The sequence below is a fragment of the Microcebus murinus genome, chromosome 15 (genome assembly GCF_040939455.1).
Source record: "Microcebus murinus isolate Inina chromosome 15, M.murinus_Inina_mat1.0, whole genome shotgun sequence".
Lineage (NCBI taxonomy): Eukaryota > Metazoa > Chordata > Mammalia > Primates > Cheirogaleidae > Microcebus > Microcebus murinus.
In genome coordinates, this window is record NC_134118.1 from 61,008,201 (window position 1) to 61,020,265 (window position 12,065).

A 12,065-nucleotide genomic window follows, 5' to 3' on the forward strand; every position below is an offset into this window, starting at 1 on the left:
CACCGTCATGCTTTGGCTCCTACTGTTTCCTCTGACTGGAATTCTACAAAGTGCCCTGTGTCAGGTTGCGCAGGCTGCCATAAGGAAATACCAGAAACTCAGGCTTAAATAACTGAAACCTAATTTCTCACTGTTCTGGAGGCCAGAAGTCTAAGACGGAGGTGCTGGCAGGGTTTGTTCTCCTGAGGCTATTTCTTTGGCTTGCTGTACCCTCAGGTGGCCTTCCCTGTGTGCGCCATGCCTTATATTTCTTGTGTGTGCCCACATTTCCTTTCCTTATAAGGGCACCAGTCAGATTGGATTGGGGCTCCCAACTACTTCATTTTAATCTAATCCCCCCTTTAAAGGCCCTGTCTCCAAATACAGTCACAGTCTGAGGTACTAGAAGTTAGGACTTTAACATAGGAATACAACTTAGTCTATATCATGTCCTTTTAGGCTTCCAAAACACTTCTTGTTTTCAAAACACTTTGCAAATGTGAATGCATTTATTATCTAAACCAAAGCCAAAATAACCACTTATAATCCTCTGGAAAGCCAAGGTCACAGTTTTAACAATAGTGCCCTAAAATCATTAGTAATAGTAATAACAACAGCAACCAAGATAATAAAATAATACATAATTTATCTCTCTCTTACCTTATACAATATTATATTAAAATGATCCATTTATCATCCATCAGCACCATTAAATTGGAACAGACTTTTCTTAAAAATGTATTAGAATTATATTCTAAGAATGGCATCCTTTAAATTTGCATCTTTCTATCTTGTCATTCAAGATGTTGCTGGTTGTATATTTACAAACTGTACATCTGATAAGAGGTTAATATTCAAAATATATAAAGAACTCAAACAACTCAGTAGTAAGAAAACAAAAACCCAGTTAAAAAATGGACAAAGGATCTGAATAGACATTCTCAAAAGAACATATACATATGGTCAACAGGTCAAAGAAGGTCAAAATCATGAATCATCAGAGAACTGCAAATTAAAGCCCCAGTGAGATATCACTTCACACTTGCTAGCTACTATCAAACAACAACGAGATAAGTATTGGCGAAGAAGTGGAGAAAAGGGAATCCTTGTACAATGTTGATGAGAATGTGGATTGGTATAGCCATTATAAAAAACAGTATGGAGGTTCCCCCAAAATTGAAAATAAAACTATTATATGATCCATAAATTCCACTTCTGGTGATGTGTATATATATATATATATCCCAAAGGAGATTAAATCAGTAGGTAGAGGAGATAACTGCACTCCATATTTGTTGTAGCATTATTCACAATAGTCAAGATATGGAATCAACATAAGTGTACGTAAAGGGATGACTGGATAAAGAAAACGAGGTACATGTACACAATAGAACTACATACAGCCTTAAAAAAGAAGGTGATCCTGTCATTTGTGGCAATGTGGATGAATCTGGAGGACATTCTGCTAAGAGAAATAAGCCAGGAACAAAAGGGAAAATACTATATGATCTCACTTACATGTAGAATCTAAAAACATTGAACTTACAGAAGTAGAGAGTAGAAAGGTAGTTACCAGGGACTGGATGAGGCAGGGGAAATGGGGAGATGTTGGTCAAAGGATACAAAATTTCAGTTAGGTAGAAGGAATAAGAGATCTTATGGTGACTATAGTTAATACCAAAGTATTGTATTCTTGAAAACTGCTGTGATAGTAGATTTTAAATGTTCTCCCACAAAAGAGTAAGTATGTGAGGTAATGCATGTTAATCAGGTCTATTTAGCCATTCTACAAGTGTGGACCTTTCAAAATGACATGTTTTACATGATAAATACATATAATTTTCATTTGTCAAAAAATAAACTAATTTTAAAAATTTGCATCTTGCTATCTTGTCATTCAAGATGATGCTGGCTGTAGGACTACTCAGCATATTTCATGTATCTCAGTTCCCACTTGTAAAGGAATGCACCTGGTGGCCTGAAGCATCAGCCAGTCTGGAGGTCTTCAAGGCGACAAAGCATTTTCCTAAGGCTAGAAGACACCTAGTGTTGGACCTGAATTACATCTATAGCCGGGAGAACGGCCAGCGCGAAGGTCTTCACAATGCCATCACTGAGACCCACCTTCACTCATGACCCCAGAAAACCAAAAATCAAGGACTTGGTAAAATTCTTAATATTTATGAATAGGTTTTGCATGTTATTTTTACTTTATCGAAAAACATCTGGCAATAAAAAAGTGCTATGTAAGGAAAACTTTGTCAGGGAAAACCTAGGGGAAGGTCATTGCTTCTTTTGGCTGACAGAATCCTAGGATGCTGCCAGAGAAAATTGTGGGGACTATGCTACTTAGAGACATATGCCCAAGTTAGTTACCTTATTCCTATTTTCTTTTTTGAGACAGAGTCTCACTTTGTTGCCCAGCCTAGAGTGAGTGCCATGGCGTCAGCCTAGCTCACAGCAACCTCAAACTCCTGGGCTCAAGCGATCCTCCTAAGTAGCCAGGACTACAGGCATGCACCACCATGCCCGGCTAATTTTTTCTATATATATATATATATATATATATATATATATATTTGTTGGCCAATTAATTTCTTTCTGTTTATAGTAGAGACGGGGTCTTGCTCTTGCTCAGGCTGGTTTCAAACTCCCGACCTCGAGCAATCCGCCTGCCTCGGCCTCCCAGAGTGCTAGGATTACAGGGGTGAGCCACCACGCCCGGCCTCCTTATTACTATTTTAGAGGTGACTAAGAGGTTCAGAGAAGTTTTGTGATTTGTCGAAAGTCACATTGTTTCTATGGGATGGAACTGGATTTCCACCTAGTTTGCCTGATTTCAAAGTCTGTGTTCTTAACATAGACTAAATAACCTTCTGGGTGTTGAATTTTCGCGTTATTACTTTTGATGAAAGCAACTGTAAAATTGTTAAGAAGACTGTATAAGTTTGCATAAATGATTTTTTCTAAATAGCAGCTTTATTGAGATACAATTTACATACCATAAAATTGACCCTTTAAACAATTCAGTGGTTTTTAGTGCATTCAGAGTTCTGCAACCATTGACTCTATCCAATTTCAGCACATTTTTATTACCCCACAAAAAATCCATTAGCAGTCACTCCCTATTCTCTGCACGCCCTTGCCCCACAATTGCTAACCTACTTTCAGTTTCTTTGGGTTTTTCTATTCTGGACATTTCACATAAATGGAATCTTACAATATAGGTACTTTTGTGTCTGGCTTCTTTCACTTAGCAGGTCTTCAAGGTTTATCTAAAACATGTATTAGTACTCCCTTTTTATGGCTGAAATAATGTTTAGGATAGACTACATTTTGTTTATTCATCAGTGCGTGGGCATTTGGGTTATTTCCATTTTTTGGTTATTAGGAATCATGCTGTTATGAGCATTGTAAGTTTCTGTGTGGACAGATCTTTTTCATTTCTCTTGGGCATATACCTCGGGGTGAGATTACTGGGTCATCTGATAACTATGTTTAACATTTTAAGAAATTGCTAAATTGTTCTCCAAAATGGCTGCACCATTTTACATTCTTGCCAGCAGTGAATGAGGGTTTGGATTTCTCCATGTTCTGGCCAACACCTCTTGTTTTGATTATAGCCATCCTTGTGAGTGTGAAGTGGCATCTGATTGTGATTTTGATTTGTATTTCCTAATGGCTAATAATGTTGAGCATCTTTTATGTGCTTTTTGGCCATTTATATATCTTCTTTGGAGAAATGTCTATCCAAGACCTACACCCATTTTTAAATTGGCTTGTCTTTTGATTGTGTGACTTAAAGTTTAGTGCCTCTGTCACTTTTTTATTTTTACTACTGCTTGGAAATCCTTTTAGTTATGTCTAGTCAAGCATTTATTCAAACATCTATTAATCACTTACTGTTTCTGTGCCTGTGCTGGAAATATAAAGTCCCGTTAAGACATGTCATCTCCCTTCTGGATTACTGCGACAGCTGCCTGTTTTCCTCTTCCCCTACATATCTTCAACTCTGCATCCCAAATGATTTTTCTAAAGAGTGAATTTAATCATGTCACTTGTCATATGAGTACACATACATACACTCATACACAAATATAAAGTAGACACTACAAAATTCAAATGCTTAATCCCCTCTAAACTTCCTTTATTGACTAGAAGGCAATGCTCTGACTCAATGCCCCTCCAACTGCCCCCCTCCTGACTCTTTTTTTGAGACAGGGTCTGGCTCTGTTGCCTGGGCTAGGCAATGAGCTACGATGGCCCCACGAAGTGCAGTGATGTCATCATAGCTCACTGCAACCTCAAACTCCTGAACTCAAATGATCCTCCTGCCTCAGACCCCAGAGTAGTTGGGACTGCAGGTGCACTTGGACTATAGGCATGCGCCACCCCACCTGGCTAACAAATTTCTAACTCTTTAAGATGGTTTACAAAGCCTTCAAAATCTGCCCCTCGTCAGTTTCTATGAAGTCTCCTTTGCCCATTCTCTACTCCCATCTTGGATAACTTTAGGAGTCTTCTAGTTAAACACCCTATCCAATACTTTAACCCTTTCACCCCTTCAGTGGGGTTCTAGAAGAAAAAGTTCATAAAGAATGTATGTGTACATTTTTTACACACATTTTGGGGATGTTGAGTTGTTTATTGTTGTTAAGAGGGTAGGTGAGATGTGAAATCACATAGTGTGTGGATATCAACTTTTGCGACGGGAACAGAGACATGCTGGGGGAATAAGGGGGTCCTCAGTCAGAAACCTGAACCAGGTTTCAGGTAAAAATGAATCCCTGGAGCTTTTTCTGTTAACTCTGGATCCTGAAATAGGTGGACCTCTCTTAAGCCTGTGGCCTGAGAAAACAAGGTTTATTGTTATTGTCTTGCCTTTAATAGTCTTTAAGTGTTCCAACCTCATCTCAGTTTTACTACTAAGCAATACAGGAAGAGCCACCTGCTCAGGCTTGGGTCAGAGTGTTAAAGTGGAGCATGGCCCTTTAATGACAGTGGCGGTGGCAGTGGTAATTAATGGGATTCCTCTAAGGCAGCAGTCCCCAACCTTTTTGACACCAGTGGCCAGGTTCATGGAAGGCAATTTTTCCACAGACTGGGGATGGGAGGATAAGGGGTCTCCCGGGTCGGGGGTTAGCAGAGCTCAGGTGGTGATGCGTGGCCTGTCTCCTAACAGGCCACAGAGGGCAGCCTGGGGGATTAGGGACTACAGCTCTAAGGCAGAGGTGACCCAACCAGGTAACAGAACTGGTTCCTCGAGGAGAAACTATTTCTCGCAAGTAGGAATTCCCCATCCACCAATCGAGACAGACTAGGTTTTAGTTTTATTAAAAACAGCCGCAGTTTCCTTAGAGATCCCACCAAATGATCTAAGAAGAGGGAACTCACTACCCACTGTTAGGACTCTGAAAAAATAAATCTACAATATAAACTTCGAAATAGAATTAAAGACTTTCTTTTGAATTTAGGCATAAACTAGTTATATGATAAAATCTGTGTAACTAGCCGTATGTTCATACATACACACACACACACAAATATAAAGCAGAGACAATAAAATCCAAACAAGTCTGAAATGGGGTGCGTTATCTTTTGCTGCATAACAAGCTAACCCCAAAATTTAAGCGGCTTAAATCAGTCATTTTACGTTGTCCACCATTTCGTGGGTTAGAAACTTGGGAAGGGACGATTCAGGCAGGTTGTCTCCAGTTCCAGTGGTGTCGCCTGGGGTGACCAGGGCCAGAAGACCTTTCCAGCTGGCTCCCTCATTCACAAGTCTGGCACCTCACTACTCCTTAGCCTCCCTCTCCACGTGCTGTCTTACCCTACAGGGCCTCTGCATGTGGCGGGGCTTGGGTTTTGCCCAGCATGGTGGTCTTAGTGCAGTCATGCTTCTTAAATGGCAACTGGTTTCCAGGAGCAAGCCAGGAAAAAGTAGCTGCCAGGCCTCTCTCGGGCCAGGCCTGGAACTGGCATAGCCATTACAGCACCATTTGCATCATACTGTACTCTATTGGTCAAAGCAGTCACAGACCGGCCCAAACACAAGAAGGAAAACAGATTCTGACTATTACTAGGAGTATCAAAGAATTCGTAGTTGTCTTTAATCTGCCTTAAGCGTAAAATCTATAAAGCATATATGTACGTTTGATAAACACAAAGCTTTTCCCATAAAAAACGTCACTGCCATGCTTAGTCCTCAGCAGTTTGCAAAGGTTTCAGTTGCCTTAGATAAAGATGGCGTACTATTACACGTTTGTGTATAACTTTAGCAACTTTTTAATATTTAACAGTGATGATAATCAAAATTCTCTCAACTTTTATTACTTCTTTGATTTGTATATATGTATTTTATGACCAAGACTCTGAGTTGCATGGAGCACATACTATGCTTTTTATGACATATAACTAAAATCTTAGGAGCATTAAGGATAGTTTATTAATGCTCAGGGGATCATTGTAGCCTACCTAATGCCTTTGATTTACTAAGTCACAAAAGTTATGTGGGGTTGTTTTATTTAATTTTAGCCACATGGTAAAACAGAGCTTTGTACAGGTGTTCTCACAATCCTGGTCCACCAGCATCTATGAAATTCAACTCCAGGGTCATGAAGAGAAGAAGCAAAAGGCCTAATAAAAACCACATGTTAACTGTTAATGGTCATTTACCAAATCTTGCTTAAATTCTTGTACTCTTAAAGCAAATTTCATCCAATTGCTTTTTAATTATAGGCTCATGCTCAGAGTTGCAAATATAATGGCTTTTTAATATCACTTGCATTGTTCTGTGTCCAATGTAGGATGTAATCATGCAATTTATTCAGTCAGAATCAGTGCATCAGGTAATTAAAACACAAGCACACACAGATTCCTGCACAAGCATATGCGCAGCAGGAAAGAAATGTAAGAATCTGGCAAATCTGCTTTTGGATAGAATTCTGAAAATACTATGTCCACCAATGCATATTGCCGCAATGGTGAAATAAATAGGTCAGATATCATTGGAAAACCTGTGCAAGTATCACAGAAAATAAGATAAAAGAAACTGATCTAAAGTAGGAATGTAAAAGGTATGACACGATATTGGGAGGTGAAAAAACTCTGTTCTGTCCCTTGTAGAGAAGGCAGAAAAAACAAAAAAGATAATGAGATTTAAGATCAGCTTCACCATTAATAAAGATGATCAAAACAAAATGCAACAATTAAAATCTTTAAGACTGGTGAGATCACTTTTGGGGAGTAAGAATGTGTGTATATGCACAAACATTTACTTCTTTTTTTCCTTTTAAAGAACATGTATTACTCTAGTAAAGTTGTTCACTTTTATTTCAGAGTAATCAGATTTTATACAAACACTAATAATGCCTTTTTCGTTAGCCATTTTGGAATTACATATAATTAAATTTTGATAGACTTTATTACAGGTGGTTGTTAAAAAACATATTAAGCTATATTTTAACATATTTATTCATTCCATAATTTACTAACTAATTGCTTACTAAGTAGGGCCTATGTACTAGTGATACACAGTGATGGCCTCTACTTTATAATTTTCAGTTTTTAATCATTTGTACTTCTTTAACATCAATGACTATCTGAAAAAAATACCAAGAAAACAATCCCATTTATAATAGAATCCAAAAGAGTAAATTACTTAGGAATAAATTTAATGAAGGAAGTGAAAGATACTTCCTACATTTCATACACTAAAAACTATAAACATTGTTGAAAGAAATTGAAGATGACAAAAATAAATGGAAATATATCTTGTGTTCATGGACTGGAAGAATTAATATTAAGATGCCCATACTATGCAAAACAATCTACAGATTCAATGCAATCACAGTCAAAATTCCAACAGCAGTTTTTCACAGAAATAGAAAAAAACCAATTCTATCCATTTGTATGGAACCACTAAAGACCAGATTTGTTTTAGATTTTGGCATTTCTAACATCAAGATTAATCTTAAAGTTGATTCATTCATTTAGTGTTTTTATTTTTCTGAAAAACTTAAATTTATGGTATTTATTAGTATTACTTCCAGTGGTGTCTTAAATCTTAAAATCAAGGAAATGTGTTTTTTTAGTTACACCTGATCACTTATCTTACTTATTCTGGGAGAAAAATGCATTCCAAGTTTGATGGCTACATATGTCCACCCATTATAATGTGATTCCAATCAATGATTCACTTTATAATCATAAAAATAAGTTAACTCCTACATCAGAGTTAGATTTTAACTTTACTAGCCACCTTTGGACAACTAATTTCTCACGTTATCCATATTTAACCACTTTCTCTGAATTTTCTTCCACAGCAAGTAAATAAATATACCAGATTCTGTTCCATCTATTAAAAACAAACTCATTTTGTTGCTTCCTTCTGGCTGGTGCCCTCTTCTTTACAGATAGTTGTATATTTTTTACTGAATAGAGATAGCATGACTTATACAACCTGTTTCCTCTTACTGGACATTGAAATTATAAATTTGTTACTATGAAAAATATGATTCAGTTAATATCCTTTAACAAATGCCTTCTCACGTTAGTGCCAATATTTATGCAGAATGGAATTCTAGAAATGAAATTATTAGGTTCAAAATAATGCACATATTATGGGTTAGGCAGTATTCCCTTCCCCCTGCCAAATTCATTCATTAAAATCTAAGCTCCCAGTACCTCAGAATGTGACCTTATTTGGAGATGGGGTCTTTACAGAGGTAAGCAAGTTAAAATGAGGTCATTAAGATGAGTCCCTATCCAATAGGACTGATGTCCTCATAAGAGGAAATTTGGACCCAGACAGGTACAGAGGGAAGGAAGAGACATGAGGATACAGAGGAGGGGCCGTGAGAACATGAAGACAGTCACCTGCAGGCTGAGAAGAGAGGCCTGAATCAGATCCTCCCCTGACAGCTTCAGAAGGAACCAAGCCTGCCCACACCTTGATTTTGGACTTCTTACCTCCAGAACTGTGAGACAATAAATCTCTATTGCTTAAGCCACCCTGTTTGTGGCACTGCTGTGGCAGCCCTAGAACACTAATACAGCCCACTTGCAAATATCTTCCAAAACTGCATCGACAATTTATACCTTAACAAACCACATATATGGGCAACTTCCTCCCTATAACTCACAATGTAACTCACATTTCTTTGATTCTTTTTTAATCCAGATTTAGCACATTACTGGAGATTTATGTACTTTTATATCTAAATTTAATTTAAGTCTAATTAAATCTAAATTTATGTACTTTTATATCTAAATATCTAAAATGGATTCAAATGGATTAACGTTATCAATCACACACATTTAACTATGATTTCAAAATGTACTGTTTGATACAACAGGAAAATAAAAATCAAAAAAGGTACATTTAACTTTAAAAATGTTTAAAACTACTCACTTATTTACTGACTACTACAAAATTTTCATTCTTCAGGGTTGGACATCTCTAGGATTATCATATGCACCATGAAGTATATATTTAAAAGGCAAAAGCTAGAAAACTAAAAATCAAAGTTATTTTCACATTTATAGTATGTGAAAATAAGCCTCATATCCAATAATCCAATACATAATATATTAAAGATTATGCTTTTGAAATAAACTTATCACCAACCTTCCTGCTGGAAGCACACCATAGAATACAAGATGTTTCAAAAAATGGTATCCCAAAGTATTAGGAGCACCTTATTAACACTAAAGAATATGCCTTTTAGGGCTGTAATAATGATTGAAAAACAATAATCAATGAGGTATATTTGTTGCTGACGACTCTTCTGTTAATAGGCTCATCCTGGTGGAGGACTCTTTCCCGCCTTCGCCTTCACAGGTACTTTTGCGCCTTCGCGTGCGTCAAGATGTGGGCTTTCAGGTTATTTGACTGAACGAACCTCCGGATGCAGCCGTCATAGGGACACACAAAACGCCGCTCCCCGGTGTGGATGCGCACGTGCGTACGCAAATTGAAGTCCAGGGAAAAGCGCTTTCCGCAGCCTTCGAAAGTGCACTGGTACGGCTTCTCTCCGGTATGGACCAGGAAATGCCTCTTCAGTTTGGAGCTCTCGGCGAACGCCTTCCCGCACTCCGCGCACACGTGGTCTCGGGGCGCATGCACCAGCAGGTGCTTTTTCAGGGCGGCTGCGTTCCTCAGCTTCCGCGGGCAGCCACTCTGAGGACAGGGGATGGCCTGTAGATAATCTTTATTTTTTCTGGGCTTCTTTCTAACAAATTCCGCGAGCTGTTTAGGATCTGATAAGTCAATGCCAGGTATTCCTTCAGGAGGAAGCTTCTTGCCTGTCATGTACTCGGAATACTCAAGTGAATTCTCTTCATCAATGCCTCGGGGAAGCTCTTGTGTGGCCCCCGGTTTCGTGTACTCTAAGGAACACTGCAGAAAGGAGCTTGCTTCGAGAACCTGTTGAGGAGGCTCTTGGTCTGGTCCTTCCTTTAGGTATTCTAAGGACTTAAAAAGTGTGTCCTCTTCCAGGATGGGTTCACAGAACTCGCCTCTTATTATGCATTCTATGTAGCAGTCGGGGAAGACATCCTCTTCGAGAGCTGGAGGGCTAGTCTCAGAGCACACGTTGCCATCCTGCAAGGCCCATGTTGTGCCCAGAGGTTCCACTTCTGCCTGCTGGGCTTGGCTGGGCTTGGGTTGCCTTGGTTTGGCCCTACCGGGGGCTTTTTTACCCACACCTTTCCGGCCACTCGTCTTTGCCCTTTTCTTCAGTTGCTGGCTCATGTTGTCTTGCCTGCTTCCTCCTTGAAGGTTTGCACCAGAATATGTCAATCACTTCCAGGTAGTAGTGATCTGGGAAAGTCGTCTCCACCAAACACCTGCTCTGTGATAATAACGTTTAGTTAAAATACAGTCCAGTATCAGAGGCCTTGTCAGAAAATGGCTTTGAACGTATTTTCTAATAAAAAAGGAATGGCTACATTTACATCTTTTTTGATAAAACTCCCCAAGAGATAAAGAGAACGAGCTCTGGCTTAAGATATGAATCATAACCAGATCTTATCTGGGAATCCCTGCAAGATGTGTGACCTCTCTAGTTGATCACCTAACATATATTGGGCACGTACTACATGCTAGCCATACTCTAGGCTGCACATTACTTGTGAAATGCCAGCTAACAGACATACAAAGATCTATCTATGCCTCCATGGAGCAGACATACTTATGAGCTTATAAAATAAATAAGCAATGGATGCCCCATGTTATAAGGTGATTAAGTGCTACAGAGTAAGCAAAGAGGCTGGTAGAAAGTAGGAGTTTGCAATTTTACATAGGGCACTCAGGCAAACCTCCGCTGAAGTGGCTAGTGGATGTTGATTAAAAACCTAAATGGGGTAAGGGAGCAAAATATGCCTGTTTTATGTAACACTGCTATGAAATTAAAATAATGCACACAATGATATGTCAAATACTTATGTGAGCTAGTGTTATTTTATTACCTTTTTATTCATTCTACAAGTCTATGTTGGATTCTGCTACATGCCGCATACTTTTCTAGACCAGGGGTGGCAAACCTTTTCTGTAAAAAGCCAGATGTAAGCTTTGTAGGCCCTATGGTCTCTGCTGAAACTATTCAACTCTGCTGTTGTAGCCTCAAAGTAGTTAGACAACACACAAAGGACCAAGGTTGGCTGTGTTCAATAAAACAGGTGGAAGCTGGATTTGGCCCACGGGCTATACATAGTGTGCCCACCCATCGTTCTAGAAGATGGGGATCCAGAGAATAAGATACATTCCCAACTCTTATGAGTACAAGCAAAATAAAGGCACGGGGTGGTTTGGCCCTGAATCGCTTTCTATCATTTCCTTAAAAATCAAAAAGCAACACTAAAAAAAGTTATAGCACAAATATGTTATTGCTGCTTTTCTGAGAGACTTCTGGTTAATGTTACAATTGTGTGCCTGATAAAGGATTTCCTTATTTATTGTCCTGACATCTTGCTGTAGGAACAAAAATTTTAGGCTTTATAAAAAGAGGCAAATATGGAAGTAGTGGGATGAAAATTAACAGCTTGAAAACACTTTTAAATAGCCTCACTAAAAAATAACAGCTCAA

At 38.6% G+C, this 12,065-nt stretch overlaps 1 protein-coding gene across 1 annotated transcript; it reads right to left on the minus strand.

The window, feature by feature from the left end:
- Positions 1 to 9,680: 9,680 nt before the first annotated feature.
- ZFP42 (ZFP42 zinc finger protein) lies at positions 9,681 to 10,843 on the minus strand. Its single transcript, XM_012784163.2, has one exon. It carries the CDS (start codon positions 10,730 to 10,732, stop codon positions 9,815 to 9,817), a length of 918 nt encoding a protein of 305 aa, XP_012639617.2. The 5' UTR covers positions 10,733 to 10,843; the 3' UTR covers positions 9,681 to 9,814.
- Between the last annotated feature and the right edge of the window lie 1,222 nt (positions 10,844 to 12,065).